Source organism: Pseudopipra pipra, chromosome 7 (genome assembly GCF_036250125.1).
Source record: "Pseudopipra pipra isolate bDixPip1 chromosome 7, bDixPip1.hap1, whole genome shotgun sequence".
Classification (NCBI taxonomy): domain Eukaryota; kingdom Metazoa; phylum Chordata; class Aves; order Passeriformes; family Pipridae; genus Pseudopipra; species Pseudopipra pipra.
In genome coordinates, this window is record NC_087555.1 from 7,426,444 (window position 1) to 7,443,237 (window position 16,794).

At 51.0% G+C, this 16,794-nt stretch overlaps 1 protein-coding gene and 1 long non-coding RNA gene across 4 annotated transcripts in view; one reads left to right on the forward strand and one right to left on the reverse strand.

The window, feature by feature from the left end:
• Positions 1 to 16,794, forward strand: part of LOC135416966 (uncharacterized) — a 177,380-nt gene that overhangs the window by 155,609 nt on the left and 4,977 nt on the right. The window lies entirely within an intron of this gene.
• Positions 332 to 15,349, reverse strand: MREG (melanoregulin). The gene is made up of 5 exons (XM_064660351.1): positions 15,225 to 15,349; positions 11,230 to 11,389; positions 3,276 to 3,366; positions 1,422 to 1,585; positions 332 to 566 (listed from the first exon to the last, which is right to left on the reverse strand). Exons 1-5 carry the CDS (start codon positions 15,314 to 15,316, stop codon positions 432 to 434), a joined length of 642 nt encoding a protein of 213 aa, XP_064516421.1. The 5' UTR covers positions 15,317 to 15,349; the 3' UTR covers positions 332 to 431.

Genomic DNA, 16,794 nt, shown 5'->3' on the forward strand with positions numbered 1-16,794 from the left:
ATTTTTCCTCTCTCCCTGGTCCTCCTGGCTAGAAGGGTAGAGGGAGGGGCAGTGGCAGGTCCCAGTGGAAGGTGGAAAAGCGGATCTCCTTGCAGCGCTTGGAACTAGAGGCATCCCAACTTTTGCAGTTATGGTAGCAAGGCCATGTGTGGCAGATTCCCCCCGTGCCTATCACATACACTACTTGGCTACTGCTCTCCCACTGGGGCTACTCTACAGCAGTTCATGTTCCCATCTGCATGGGAGGACCTTGGGGCCAGCACCCGCCTTTCCGTGCCCTCCCGGTGGGGCACAGCTCGCTGCCCTCCGTGCTCGGCTCCAGCCGCCCCGCTTGCTTCTGCGCAGGAGAACAGGAGTGGCACTGCTCGTGCTGACCCCTCGGCAGAGGGGCCCGGTCCCGCTGTCCATCTCACGCCGGCGAGGCACGTCCCTCAGGGCACCACCACAGAGATGCACTGCGGGGCCTTCTGGCTCTCGTCCGCCCTGTCCCCGCCGGGTCTCTTGGGATACACCGTGCTGGCCATCTTGAAGAACTCATCTGCAGCATCCAGAGCTATGAGCCGGTCCTGCCAAAGGAAAGGGGGGTTATGGTCACTATGGGCTGTTTCAGGCAGCTCCCTGATTGGGGTCACAGGATATGCTGAGCTAGAGGGGACCCACAAGGATCATCGAGTCCAACCCTTAGCCCTGCACAGGACCATCCCCAAGAGTCACACCATGTCCCTGAGAGTATCATCCAAATGCTTCTTGAGCTCTGTCAGGTTCAGTGCTGTGACCACTGCCCTGGGGAGCCTGTTCCAGTGCACAACCACCTTCTGGAGAAAGAACCTTTTTCTAATATCCAACCTAAACCTGCCCTGATACAACTTCAGGCCCTTCCTTCACGTCCTGTCCCTGGTCCCCACAGAGAAGAGATCAGTGCCTGCCCCTCCTCTTCCCCTCCTGAGGAAGTTGTAGAGTGTGATGAGGTCTTCCCTCAGTCTCCTCTTCTCCAGGCTGAACAGATGAAGTGCCCTCAGCTGCTCCTCATACGGCTTCCCCTCAAGGCCCTCCACCACCTCCATTGACCTCCTTTGGACCCTCTCTAATGGCTTAGCATCTCCTCTCTCCACAGCCACTCTCAGGTTAAGCAAGGCATTAGGTCTAATCTTTTCCCACCTTGTTAACAGGATGCAAGAGCATCCAGTTGCACAGGATTAAAGGAACTTACAGGCAGGTGTGAAATTCATGGTGCTACAACACTGACATTTCCAAGGAAGCTGAACCACCAAGCTACAAGTGCCTCGTCAGCCAGGATCACCCCAGATGCCACCACGTATCTGAGCATCCTCTGGTGCATTTCACCTACTTGCTTCCCTTCATGTGAGCTCACTGGCAGAGCTGGGGATGATGGGGAGGAAAGGTATGCTCACAGTACTCACCACCACGAAGAGGTAGCGCTCGGAAAGCTCCCAGCTGGTCGGGAAGATGTTTGTCTCTTCTGAGAGCTTTAACAAGATGTCCCGGGCTTTGCTCATGTTCTGAGAGTCGCTGATGATGCTGAGTTTGGTCACTGACAAGAGGGAGTCCGCTTCCTTCTGGAAACCTGGAGAGAGATGTGTTACAGAAACAAGTCAAACATGCGAGCAGGGTCATCCCAGAGCCCCCCAGGCTCTTGCAAGGTTCCTTATTCCCCCTCTATCTTGGATGGCTGTATTCCCTACTTCCTGAAACAAACTAGTGTTTCTCCCTGGCAGGCTCTGTGTCTGCACTTGGGGCAGATATGTACTTGCTAGTGGGGAGTTAAAAATCACAAAAGCATTCAGAGAGAGAGTTCGCTACTAGTTTTCCAAGAAAAAGTGTACAGACATGCACACCAAGGGTGTTGATTCAGCTCTTCCACGTTCCTGATGCTGCCAGAGCTTTCAGGGCTGGTGGGGCTTCCTGAGCATCCCAGTGACTGCACCTATATGTAGTTGGGTAACAGTGATAAAACCTGTGGCAGTAATGAATGCACAGCTAATTGTTCCTGTAGCAGTCAGCATCGATTATAGGAAGGGTATCCAGGAAAGGAAAGGGGAGGAGAACGAATACAGGGATTTTTAAATGTAATGGCTGCCACCAACTCCTTGTTCACCTCCAGGGGGCTGGTGGTGATGCATCTCACATGAAAACACATATGGGGTAATTGCGGTGGTCTTATGATTAAAGCAGAGGTCTAGATAAAAAAAGATAGCAGGTTTCACATCTGGTTGCATGTTTGGCTTTGCTATGCCCAAATGATCCCTGGCCTTGAGCTTCCCCACCCTTTGCAAAACAGCTCCAGAGCCTTGGCAGACATCAGGGGGATGTGGGAGAGCCTTTGTCAATGTGCAGTGACAGATGGAAGGATGTCAAGTGACCCCTCCCATGTCTGGCCTGTACAGGCCATGTGAGCACCGGGGTGAGGATGAACCCTGATGCCTAGTTATGGATTTATAATGTTCCTCCCACCCAGATGCCAGAATGGCAGGTAGGGCGGGAGCAGCCAAGATACCCATCTCTGGCTCCCAGGGATGATGTCCTTGAACAGAGTCACACATCCTCCTCTCATCAGCCACCAACCACCTCCACAGCATGATGCAAGTCACCAGCTGCTGTGCCTGCATGGCACATCCCAGGTGTCACATGCTGTGTGCCAGGCACTTGGGAAAACCCCAGTGTCACAACCACCACTGCCTTCTCCACAGGACCACTGGGGGAAGCTCACTGTGAGCTTGGATACAGCAGGAGTAGGAGGGCCTCTGTGGAGCTATTCCATTTGCTGAAAGAATATTTCAAATTCACTTGGGAGCAAACAAAGTGAGTGGTTTAGCTCTGATCAGCTGCCACAGGCTAAGGAAGCAAAATAGATGTATCTGTGTTCCTATCTGAAAGGAATATTCATTCCTTCCTGCCTATCTTGTTTAGAAAAACCCAGGGTGAACTCCCACTGCAAAGTTTCCACAAGGAAGCATGAAATGGATGACTGTGCATCTATTATGGGCTTGGAAGGTGATCGTGGTTCATGGGCTCTTTGACGTGCCTGCAGACACGGTGTTCCTGTCTCCTCCCAGCCCTGCCTGAGCCCTGGGGAGCCTCCCACAGGCTCACAGATGTCATGTGGGATATCTGATGGCATTGCACACCAACCTCCTTTTATTTTCCTCCATTTCTCCTCTACCAGCCTCATTTTGTGGAGCCGTTCCCATCCTCAGCCACGGTGGGACCCCTCGTTTGGTACCACAGAAATTACATCCTTTTGTCCCCTAGCTTACCTAAATCCTCCAAAATGTGTTTCCACCTGCTCCTCACTTCTTTTCGGGTCTGCCGTAAGGTATAAATATCATAGTTGAGCTTTTGCCATTCCTGCAAAGCAAAGGGATAAGAGACACTCAGTTGTTTCAATCTGATGCTTTTCAAGGAATTTGAGCTTTTAGGAATGGAGCCAGAATTGCACTGTTAATGTAGGCACTGAGGTATGAAGGTCAACAACCAGGCTCTTGTTGCCCCTGGAAAAAATTACACTGACCAGCACAGAATATTTAGCTTGATATTTGGCACCACATCTCTGTTTAACGCAGCTTCCAGTCACCCTGAAATGACAGAATTTAGCTTAGGTGTTGCTGGCAACCAAAGTGGTCTCCTCAGTCAGACATGGAGAATGCAATTCTAGCTCTGTGCTGGAAATTGGAATGCTCTCCTAGTCTGGGGAACAACATGAATTTCCAAATGGGAGACTTGAGTCTCTTTGGTCCAAAGCCCTTTACCCTAAACTTTGACACTCCAGCTAATATCAAAACCTGAGCCTGTGAAAATACCTTATTTGGCCTTTACTGCTTGAGAAGGCACAATCAGGTGTTAATAAAAACTTTCCATAAACCATTGAAGCACCTTATTTTCATATTCTTGCAGTTAAACTGGCACAACACATTTTCTTACAGCCATGGGAAAGAGCAGTTCAGAAAGAAGTTACTTCTCTCAGTATGGTCACCCATACAGGGGCTTCTGCAAACTGCTCAGCCCTCTGCTTGGCATTGAACTGCGTAGGCAGGTGTTTGAAAGTACTAGAGAACAAGAAAACAGAGTTTTTTAAAATATTGGGATACCTTTTTTTAAAGAGAACAGAGGTGCATGTGGATGGTTGAGGGCTGAACTAGAGTCATCTGACATAATAAGCCTTAGTGGCTGCCAGTTGCTGCAGTTAATACCTGACTTCACTGTACAGCTGAAATCCTTGCACTGGCCCTCCAGCTTAATGGGACACTGCCCAAGAGGGAGGAGTTTGAGGTTATTTATTAAAGTCACACCAGCACATTTAAACACATCTGCACAAGGTTAGTGGTGGGCTTTGCAATGCTGGGTTAATGGTTGGAATTGATGATCTTAGATGGCTTTTCCAACCTAAATGATTCCATGGTTCCACGATTCTATCAGCAAGCATTCCTCTGGAAATGCATGCATTCTGCAAGAAAACCAGGAGCACTTTTCATAGCTGAGTTTAATCAGTGCACATTCTGCAAAGGGTGCATTTTTAGAAGCAGTCCCACAATGGGTCACAGCATCATCCTGGTAATTTCCTTGCACTAACAACCTTAATTAATCTCATTTCTCAGCAACAGATTACCTAGACGGACTCTTGTAGAATAAACAGGTGTTAATCTGCGCCGTCACCCTGAGATTTTCCTACACAACACTCTGGGTTCAGAGCGGATAAACAATTTCCACAGAGGTCAGCTGTGGGTTAGAAATCCCACTGTTTTCTGATACCTGGTGCCTCAAAGAGTTGACTCGATTCCATAAAGAGTTGGAGATTCCCTAGTGTTTTTTTCCTGACACACCACAACTGCAGCGAATTAAAAACGAAGCCTGTTTTCCTGATGATCAGCCATAGCTGCAGGAAGCCCTTGAAGATTACACTTTGGAAAAAGCAGCCAGCAGGGTTAACACACTGGTGACTTCAGGTCAGGAGAGCAGGGGAAACCAGCTCTGCCTGCAGCCACTCACTCCCAGAGAGCAAAATCCCCTTCAGCTTTAGCTTTGTGCTGCTGCTCCCCACGAGCCAGAGGCACATTTCCCTCTGGGCTGCAGTGGCACTTGAAAAAAGCTTTCCTGTTTGCACAGGAGGGCACCTGGCTGCCAGCACAAGGCACCAGGATGGCTCCTCAGCCCTTCACCAGAGACATGAGGCAGGGGCAAGACTCTCCTCTCCCAGCTCGTAGCCAGGAACTGAGCTCCTCTCAGTGGGAAAGAAAAGAGGGGGTTTATTGTGTTAAAGCTTTGTGGGAAGTTTATTGAAAACTCGCAAGATTTTAGAAAGGGACTAAAAAGCTGCATGATGCCTTGGTCCCCGCTGGCAGGGATTCCTTGGAAACGTCTCAGCCCTCCATGACCCCTCGGTACCAGCAGAAAGGAGAGCGAGCCAGTCTGGGCATGCTGGTGGGGAAATAAGCTGCGTGTCTCTGCCCTCCCACGGAGATAAACAAGTGCTTTAATGCAGACAATCGATCCAGACAGCCACTGTGATCCCAGTCGTGCTCACACTGTGGAATTAGTGAGCTGGGGGGAGCTGGGAAGGATGCTCCTCTCCCCAGAACGCGGCCTGCTGGCAGCAGCTCTCAGGGCTGCAGGGATTTACCCCCACGGTAGCGAGCCAGACTCCTCACTAAGCACAGCAGCAGTGCTTAGCATGCAGGGAAGCTGCTCCTGATTTTCTCTGGATTAACTGCAGTGTGTTTTCCCTTGTCTATTTTTGTTTTAAGGGAATCTAGGTTATGGCTTTCTTGTACGCCGCAGTCACTGCGTTGTGTTATGGAAGTGAATACAACGCATATTCAGTCGCAGGGGAGCTCTAACAGTGTCCTGTTGATGAAGAATTTGGGAAGTGTGCAAAGGAACAGCTTTAGTACAGAAAATGATGCTTAATGGTGGTGCCTGGGAGGGACCCCTTGTTCCAGTGGGATTTCTTTTGCCTGAGTATGGAGCTGAATGTATTTGTATTTCTATAGAGAAAGCTGGGAGGAGGATGCTGGCTTTTCCCAGGCAATTCCTTGTAGCAGAGACACCCTGACTGCTGTGGACTGTCCTCTGTGTGGCTTTAATGAGGAAATAAACTTAAGACCATCATTCCCTTCCTGAAATTATCCTAAAAAGCATCTCCCTTGAACTACACAGCACAGGAAGAGCAGAGCTTGTCCCATCCATGCATAGGCATGGGCAACATCAGAGGCTTTGTGGAGGGTGTTCCCCACACACATCCCGTGAGTCACTAGGATGTGATTGTGGAGGGAGCATTTTGCAGGGGCCAGACGGCATCACGAGGCTGAGGCTGCTCAGCACCACAGGGCAGGCTGGGGCTCCACACCAAACTCCTCTCCCACAGCTCCTTGGAAAGGTTAGTGTAATTTCTGGAGTGGTGAGGAGGCTTCTCACACACAGGACTGGGAGAGCAGAGCAGGAGACTGGTCTGCACCAAACCTCCTGGGGTTTCTACAGGTCTGGGCCAGCCCAGCGATGCATTCAAAAGCAGCCCTTCAAGAAAATCTCCCTTTTGCCAAAATCTGAATTAACCACAGGAGACCAACGCAGACTGCAGTTTCCAGCCCTGGTTTTTGCAGCCAGTTTTGCCCTTTTAAACCCACAGAGCTGGGCACAACATATACCAGTGGGGGCTTGAGAAAACCCTGTGTGCATGAGTCAAGAATATCCCAGGAGCAGCAGGGAAACCCCACTGCCTCTCTTCCCTAAGTGCTCAGCCCTTCAAATGTTTACCTGGAAAATTTCCCCAGACTCTCTAGTGTGAAACACTAAATCTGCAAATGCCAAATGGCATGAAATGAGCCAGGCTGGTACATAACTCAGAGCTCTGGAAAAAAATGTGCCAAGAGAACAGGCAGGACTGTCCAACTTTTCATCCCTGATCACATGAAAATTTACTAATTAGGAGGGAGCTTTCTTCACGTTGCCAATCCTCTACTGAAGCCGTTCCCTTTATTCCCTTAAAAGCAATTGGGGTTCTGTTCAAGAGTTATTTTGGAAATGAGGTCAAAACAGAGTTACCAGGGAAAGACTGCAAAATACCAGTCCAGGCAGGTAGCACACCACATCCAGGGATGCTCCTGCTCTGGTTCCACTGGAAATAGCTGAGCAAATACAAACTACATGTTGGTCCATTGACCAACATCTCAGATTAGCATAAGGTTAAATTGGATTCATTTTAAGAGAGGCATGCAGGCATTAAGAGGGTCGGTTCTGGGCTCCCCAGCCAGCATCCCCGGCCCTGGATAAATCCCATCACCTCTCTATGCCCCAGCTACAGCTTGTCACAATACTGACCTTCTCTGCAACCTGTTTAAAAAAGAATAATCCTGTCAGAGAGCAGGAGGAAGAAGAAAAATAGGCCTTGTCAGCTCATTAATGGGCTTTTCAGGAGGATCATGCCAGTGTCGCTCTGCTAGCCAGGCCCCTGGCAGGGCTACAGGCTGAGGAATTGCCTTTGCTGGTGGGGTTTATGATCCCACCTTCCTCGAGGGAATAAGCCAAAAGAAGAGAGAAACACTGCATTTATAGCAAGCTGTAAGAACATGGTTTTTTCCTCAGTCATAATGCCAGATCCCACCTTTAGCTTCTGCTCACAGACCTGTGGCACAGCTGTTCTGACCGTGGCTCCTTCTCTGAAGCCTCTCTGCCCAGGTAACTCCACACACTCCACCAGAGGACATGGAGGCACCAGGGCCACCACAAACTGGCCCTCAGTGGGAGGGCTATCTGCCCCATCACACACATAAGCCCAGCAATGACCCCAGTGCAGCTCTTGCTGCTCATTTCACCTCCAGATTTAGGATTTACTTTATACCACAACAGGTTCAACAATGCTGCAGAGCAGGAGGAGGAAAAAAATCCCATTTTTCCTGTATTTGAAACACTGACCCCAGCCTTCAAAAGCTTTGATGACAGCTCTGGTCTCCAAAGTCACACTGTTTGGGCTGGAGCTGCCAAAATTTCCCAGAGCAGGACTGTCAAAAGGGACAGGGGGAAGAAACAGCTCTGCACAGATGGGGTGTGGGTCCATCCTGAAGGAGGACACCAGTGCTGCCAGGGTGGTGCCATGCAGATAAAGCACACACAGTGTAGGGCGACCTGCTCTTTGGGATCCTTCCAAAGTCCTGTGCTAGGAAATCCCTGGGATAAAGGTGGGGAATGGCAAAGCATACAGTGAGTGCACTGCACACCAAAACTTCTCTGCTAAATGAAAAAGCAGAAATACAGGGAGTAGTTCTCCTTTCAGTCAATTATAACCACAGGAAAAAAGGACCTATGGTTTTGTAACACTTGTGCACTGCACAAAGAAACGGTTCCTCCGACCTCTGTCCTGCAGCATCCACGTACTCCCCCTGGGGACTTTGGGAACAGAGCAGCCCCCAAAGCAGATTATGGCTTTTGCAGCCCAGAGCTGTTCTGCAATTAGGCTTTTTTTCTCTCTCAGGGCTGAAGTCTCATTAGGAGGGGAGGGCACTGCAATCTGGCCTAGTTCTAAAATGCTTGCTGGAGTAAGGAGAAATTTTGGCACCCAGGGCTGAACACAGGAATGTTGGCTTTGCCAGCCAAGTCCCTCCCTGTCCTGCCACCCAGAAAGAACTGCAGCTGGAATCTGCAACAGCTTGCTGGGCTTCTGTGTGGTGCCTCAGTTTCCCCAGCTGTAAAAGAAAGCAGCAGAGCAGCAACAACCCTGAGCTGCAAAGGGCACGGTGCCATAACTCAAATCAAGCATATTGTGAGTTGGCTTTCCTCAAAGGTGACCTGATGTTGCACTCCTCAGGCTTTTTATTCATTGCACTGCATAAAAATACAGGGTATGTGATTCTACATTTGTTGTGGAGAGGAAGCCCCATGTGTTTTGGGCTTTCTTTTTCACTGGATGCTCAGAGCCACTGAAAACCCTATGGGTACACTGAAGACAGGGAGAAAGGGTTGGATTTAGGATAGGCAGGCACATTGAGTTTGGGACAGGCAAGCACAATGGGTTTAGGACAGGCAGGCGCAGGAACAATTTCCTGCTCACCCATAACTGATGCTCTCTTCTGCAACCAGAACAAGGCTGACACACATGCCCAAGGAGACAGCTTTTTAGCAGTCTGGCCACTTATGGTACTCTTTTATAGATAATATTAGTTTTCAGGAGGCCTGCCTCATCATGAGCCCTAAACCAAGCTAAAAAGCTGTTTGAATGGGGATTCTGGCCAACTGTATACAAAGATTGCATTATCTCATTTAACTTTTCAAAATTGTAATTTTGATCTCTCTGGAGTCTAAAGCTTCCTGTGAAAGCTGAACTAGCTTTTGGTTCAAGGGGACTATCATAGGAGGAAGAGTTACACCCTTGCAGACTCTTGGATTAAGTGGGATCGTGTTGAAATTAAATGTGAAGCCTCCAGGCTTTCCTGCAAACATTCTGGAGCCAGAGCAGAGAGGGGAAAAACGTGTCACTGTTCACCACAGCCTGCTCCTAATCAGGCCACTGAAATCTCCTTTGAGCTGAAGGGCCTTAGCGAAGGAAATCAGGGCTGCAAAACAGCCTTTATGTAACAGCGATGATTTCTCCCTTCCACAGTAAGAGCTGTGCCAGTTCCCTGCTTCCCGATAATTGCCATACAACCCACTGGAGAAGGATTGAACTTGACACGCTGCCGGAGCGACAGCTCAGCTACGGGCGCTGCCACTGCTGGGCAAATGCCACTGCAGGCAGGGGTAACGCCAGCCTGGCCATGGAAAGGACAAACCGGGGGGATATCGGACAAAACAAGCAGCCTGGGAAACTGGGAAATTGGGCTGGGGGTCCCAGCGCTTCCAGAACACTTTTGGTGGTGGGGGGAGTTTGAGGTCCTTGCAGGGCATCATTCCTGTGCATGTTCTAGCAACAATGAATGCCTGGGAAAGCTCCCTGGAGATCCCCCTGCTTTCTGAGACATGTGCAACAAATGATTCCTGTCCACTGTAAAACATCTTCCTTATGTTCTTCCCATTCCCTCTCACTATCTTTTCCTTTTTGTCTCTTCTATTCCTCCTCCCAGTTTCCTTCCCCAAGAAGTCCATTTGTCCTTGATCTTCATCTCAAGCCTACCTTGTGTCCTTTCCCACATCCCTGGATGTAGCCAGCCCACCACTGGCTTTAAGACTTCTTTGGTTTTCAAGTGTCAGCTGCTGTGTTTCCTTACTCCTTCATGGAAGGCATATAATCCTTGGTTTTGGTTGGTCAGAGATGTACAGAAATAGATATCTAGTGAAGGGGATCTGGAGTGGGGGGACAAAAGATTCTGGAGGCAATATACGCTCAATGGGATAATGCCCTGGGAGAGCACTGAAAGTAGCCAAGACAAGGAGAACACAGAGATTCTCAAAACAGAGGGAGATGAACCTCGGGGTTCCATGGAGGTGAGAAAAGCATCACAGCTCAGGGTGGCTCTTCCTGGCTCAGCTGCCAGAGACACGCCCAAGCTTCCCAGGGATGAGATGGCCACAGATCCATCCACAACAGGACAAAATCTAGAGGGTGCATCCTCTAGATGCGAGGACCTGATACCTACATGACCCACACTGGGGGACTTTGGGGTCTTTACAGCAGCTTAATTGAAGGAAGGACATTGACCTGTTGGAATGAGTCCAGAGGAGGCCATCAAGTTGATCAGAGGGATGGAGCACCTCTGCTAGGAGGAAAGGCTGAGAGAATTGGGATTGTTCAGCCTGGAGGAGAGAAGGCTCTGGGGCAACCTAATTGTGGTCTCCCAGTACCTGAAAGGAGCCCACAGGAAAGATGGAGAGAGACCATGTACAAGAGCCTGGAGTGACAGGACAAGGGGGAATGGATTCAAGCTAAAGCAAGTAGGTTTAGATTAGATATTAGCAAGAAATTCTTCCTGGTGAGGGTGGTGAGGCCCTGGCACAGGTTGCCCAGAGAAGCTGTGGCTGTCCCATCCCTGGAAGTGTCAAGGCCAGGTTGGATGGAGCTTGGAGCAGCCTGGTCTAGTGGAAGGTGTCACTGCCCGTGGCAGGGGGTGGAACGAGATGGGCTTTAAGGTCCCTTCCAACCCAAACCATTCTATGATTCTGTGATTAGTGGGTGCTTAAACAGAAGCACTGCTAAAGGGTGTGGTGGAAGCACCGAGCCCAAAGGGTGATGGAAGCTCCGAGGCCGGTCCACGGTGAGACTGGGCGCTCAGACCGGCGCTGCCTCACCTCCGAGTCCTTGTCCAGCTGGTTCCTGACCACGATCATGTTGTACAGCACCCGGTCGTCGTCCGCCTCCGTGTGGGTCACGTCATGGGGGGTGCTCCACAGGTTCTGCTCCTCATCCCGTGCCAGCGTGGCTCCAAAGGATGCGTAGGGGTTGTTGTTGCTGCAGAGAGGGGCAGAGGCCAGGCAGCATTAGCACCATGCTGCCTCCTTGTACCCTCCCAGGGAAAAGTGCCCAGAGTCCTGCCTGGGAGATGGGAGGAGGAAGAGCAGTGGGGAATGGGAAGACAGGCAGAGTTTTACCTTAGCAAACATCCTGACCACACAAGCCACAGTTTATACCAGGCAGTGCTGCCATGAGAGACATGAGACACATGAATTTGCTAAAGATACTGGATATTATTTGAGCAGTTAGGTTGGAAGAACTGGGAGCATCCATCTGCTAGGATGAAAGGTGGCATCTTCCCATTGCTCCCATAGCCTCTGCCTTCCCACCTTGTGGGTGGCATCCCTGCCCACGGCAGAGGGTTGGAACTGGATGATCTTTAAGGTCCCTCCCAACCCAAATCACTCTGTGATGATGAACCTGCTCCAGCTGACCCTGCTTGAGCAGGGGTGGGAGTGGATTCTCTCCAGAGGTCCCACATCCACGACCACGTTTCTGTGGGACCCTGCAGCTCTACTTTCTCCCCAGCAGCACAAACCCTACCAAACCAAGCAGGCAACCCCTGCAGGTGGCCCCCACCCCAGCAGCTCCTGCCTCAGAGGTACAGTGACATGCTGAGCTGCACAAGGGCAGCCAAGGCACAGAAAGGGCATTTAGCTCCATCTTTATTTGAGGATGGAAACATCCTCAGCCTGTTTGTGTGTGAGCCTAATTTGCTTAGCAGTCAGCAAAGCAGAGTGTTATCTTCTGGGAAGGTTGTTCCTTGGAAAGGCAGGGAGTTTTTCTCTGCATGGAGGGCAGTTCTGTGTTTTATGGATTAATGTTGCTACTGGGATGTGCATTTTTTTAACAGGGATACTAACTTCTGCCAGGAGAACTTTTAGCAGGGGATTTCCATAAAGTGTCTAATCAGCACATCCAGGCACTTGAGCAGGACAATATAAGTGGAGAACTATTTTTGGCCTTACCCAACAGTCTCCTCAGCCACCCTGTGGCAACCTCTGCTCACTTCTTGTTAGAACAACCCACTGTTTATTTTGTTTGCTACCCAAATCCCATTCCTTTCGCAAGGAACCCATCCAATGAAACCTCAGATAACTCTGTGAGCGCTGTGGCACCAAGCCATAGAAAGATGCTAAAAGGAGCTCCAGCACATAGATGAAATAGAAAAAAATAATTCCCATCAGCATTCCTGAAGCAGGAAGGTTAATTAGACTTTCAACAAACCAAAAACCTGAGCAACAGGTAGTAAGGGAAAAGATAATCTCTTATAATCTCTCATTAAAGACAAGCAAACAAAGGTAACTTGGAGGGTGGGGATGGCACAACTCAGCCGTTCCTACACCGGAGCCAGCACGGCTTCGCTCAAACCGCTTCTCAGTTGTGGAGCAGACAGGATCCCAGCCTGGAAGGGATCACTCAGGAGCCAGCTGTGCCATGAGCATGAGTTCAGCCCCATCTTGCCTTCAACAGGCTTCTTCCCACTCAGGGATTTACCAGTACTTTTAACATATGAATTACTTAAAGCACCAGTATTTGGAAATAACACTCCCACACCTGAGCTTTTCCGAGCCACTCCCTCCCTCAGTGCATCTTGATTTCCAAATCACAGCATGGAGCATCCAGCAGTCTGTAAGGAATGCAGGCAGTGCCCAGGAGTCAGCAAGTCCATACAGGCATGGAGAGCTCTGCCAACAGTTCTTCCAAACAACATTGAAAAGGAAGAAATGGGAGGAGAAAAAAGGAACACATGAATGGCAGCTGCTTTGCAGGTTACAGGAATCTCTGTGGGACCACAAGGGACTGAGACCATTTCACACTCTGGATTTTATCCAGACAATGGTGAGCACTAATGCTTCATCAGATTCTTTTGATTTCTTCTCCAATTTCTTCTCCAAGGGACTTTCAGTCCACATTCGATTTGTTTTGGGATTCAGAGCCCAAATATTTAGTTTATTTTCATCCTGAGTACACCATCCAAGCCAGACCCCACCTTTGCACACTGAGAGACAGCCAGGTAGCCTGGATGCTTTGCAACACCCACGACACCAGGTCCCAAAACCTAAAACTCAGCTAAAAGATCTGAAATCTCAAGCAAGTCATTCATTTTAAACAAAATTGAAGTAAAAATAAAAATAGAGCCAGGAAGCTATTGCAAGATGCCTGCGATGAAATAAAACCCAAAAGCCTCCCAAGGAAGGACAAGCCAGTGATTAGGCTGTTAGATTAATTATGCCAGCACACTTGTACAGGTGCAGGTGCCTTTAGAATTCCCAGAATTTATAGAGGCTTTCCTACTTATAGCCAGCATTAATTGGATCGCCAGTGGAAGGCGTGTTACTAAAGAAAGGAGCCAGGTGAGGGACAGCCACTGTAGCCCCAGGAAGGAGCTTCTCCACACGTGTGCTCAGCTCCCGGTAGCTTAATGCCAATTTCCTGGGCTTGAGACCTCATGCTCGGGATTATCTGGTTATTATTTAGGTAACTGCTTTAACAGCGCGAAATCAGGACGTTTCAAGCCCTGTCACCAGCTCTGCTGTTACCCGATACCTATGTAGGGCACACCGGGAGCATCCCACACTCCCCTTGAAGTGCTTCTGTCGCACCGATGACGCAGGGAGGGCACGGTCCCTGCCCCCTCCCGGGGCTGGGATACCCACTGGTGGTGCTGAGACCACGGCTGGGAGCTGGGGAGGGAGGGAGAGGTGCCACAAACCTACTGCATGGGTGTTTTGCAACATGCAGACTCTCCTCACATTCTTCCACAGCTCACGGCTCTTCTCCACGACTCGGGGCTTTATCTTTTCACACAACCCCCCCAACGTCAGCGTCTCTGTGCACAAAGCAGATGCGACTGACAGCGGGAGAGAAAGATCTGCTCCCTGGAGATCAGCACGGGCAGCTCTCACATACAGCCGGCTCCGGCTCTGCATCCTCATCTCCTCTCCAGCATCCCTGGATGGAGACAGGCTGAGAGCTGGGCTTGTTCAACCTGGAGAAGAAAAAGCTCCAGGGAGACTTTGGAGCCCCTTCCACTTCTTAAAGGGGCTTGTAAAAAATTGGGAGAGCGACAGTTTACACGGGCAGATAGTGACAGAACAAGGGGGAACAGTTTTAAAGTAAAAGAGGAGAGATTTAGCTCAGATGCTTGGAAGAAACTCCTCCCTGTGAGGGTGGTGAGGCCCTGGCACAGGTTGCCCAGAAAAGCTGTGGCTGCCCCATCCCTGGAAGTGTCCAAGGCCAGGCTGAACAGGGCTTGGAGCAACCTGAGATAGTGGGGGGTGGCACAGGGATGGAACAAGATCATCTTCTAGGTCCCTTCGAACTTAAATCATTCTGTGATTCTAAGATCCCGACCCGGGAACTGAGCTCTGCAAACACAGAGCTGCCTAACGATGAGACCTGATCCCTTTTTGTTCAGTGTCTCATCCTCCTCTACTGAAATCCCACCATGGAAAGACAAGCGCTGGACCGTCCCTGTGGACGGGCATCACGGGGAACACCGAAGAGATGCCGCTCTCGATTCACTCCCTAAACCTTTCCCGTAGAACACTCTCGCCAGGTGCCTCAGCATCCCGGGGGGCATCGCGCCGTGGGCTGGCAGGAGGAACTCAGCCCCTGCGGCAGCCAACCCAGGCGGAAAGGGCACGGGAAGCTGCTCGTTCCCGCCGGGGGAAGATCCCTCCGGCGCCCTGAGCGCTCCGGCAGGGGATGTCCAGCCCCAGTGACAGCGCTGGAAGCGGGGCTGGGCACAGCGGGGCTCACGCCAGGCTGGGGAGCGGGGGACCGGGGTGGGCGCACCCCCCGCCGCGGGGCCGGGCCGGGGTCTCACCTTAGCAGGGGCTCCTTCTCGGGCGGCGCCGCCTCCCCGCCGCAGCAGCCGCAGCAGCCGCCGAGCGATCGCAGCCAGGCCCGCAGCCCCATCGGCGCCGCCGGAGAGCCGGGCAGGGCGGGCCGGCCCGGGCGGGCCCTCCCCCGCAGCGGGGCCGGGCCGGGCTCCGCACCGCCCCCGCCGCCCTGCCCGCACGGCCCGGCCCCCGCCGGCGGCTCAGGGACGGGCTGCTGCGCCCTCCTCCATCCTTCTGGAGCCGCCCTCCTGCATCTTTGTCCTGCATCCTGCTGCACCCTCCTGCACCTTCCTCCTGCATCTTCTCGCACCCCTCTGCAAACCCCTGCACCATCCTGCATCTTCCTGCACCCTTCGCATCCTCTTTGAACCATCCACCTTCACCTTCCTCCTGCATCTTCCTCCTGCGTGTTCCTGCACCCTCCTGTATCCTACTGCACATTTCTCCTATATTCTCCTGCACGCCCCTGCATTCTCCCCTGCAGCACCCTTCTGCATCCTGAAGCACCTTCCTGTACCTTTCTGTTCTCTGCTGCATCTTCCTGTACCCTCTTACATCCCCACGTGCCCTCCTCCATCCCATTGCATCCTCATGCACACCGTGCACCTCCCCACATCCTCTCACACTCTCCAAGAGGGTCCTCATGCACCCTCTTGCATCCTCCCACACACCATGCTCCCTCACCTTCCTGCATCCTCACACACCCTCACACACCCTGCTGCACCCTCTTGCACCCTTCTGTGCCCTCCTGCACCCTCCTTGATGCCACATTGCACAGCATTTGCAGCCTCCAGCCCTCGCGCTACCACTGACACAGACCACCCCTGGCCAGCACGGCATGGCCAGAATCAAAAATTCCCCCTTTCCAACTCCCTGAACCACTACGCTTCCAGGTTTGTTCCCACTTGGCTTTTGGGACACAGGGCTGTGATCCTGGGAACTGCAATGGGAAATGTGCAGGGGATGATGGACCCAGCTGTCTCTTGGCGCAGGGACTTTTGGAGGAAGAAGAGAAGAGCCTAAAATATTGCTCCCTTCTGTCGCGACGGAAAGCTCTAGACACCTCAATGTGAGAATCCAGGAACTTCGTTTATTGTAGATTGACAACAGCTTAATATACACTCTATAATAGGCTCATGAATATTACAGAAATTAGGCTCATTATTGGTGCTCAGTTAGGTGGTGATATCATCTTAACTGTCTTTCATTGTTTACACAGGTGGCTCGTTAAGTGTCTCTGTTTTGGTAATGCCTAGCTCCTGTTTTTCAGCTCAATTTAGAATACCCAAGGACGCTGCTGCTTTCTCACGGCCCTGCTATCTCACACTTTCTCATGGGCCTAGTCAGACTGCGTCTTATACTTTAGCAGCTTATCCATAGCCTTAGCCATGTTCATATGTCCTCGCATTTCTAACCAATCCTCTACACCCTTCCCCTTTATTTCTCCCTGTCTTACAATGAATGTTCCTATCACATGCTTAGCTGGGATCCCAAGAAGAAAAAGCTTAAACTCTGAATTAAGGTGGTCCTGGACCTCATTTAATCGCCACAGAT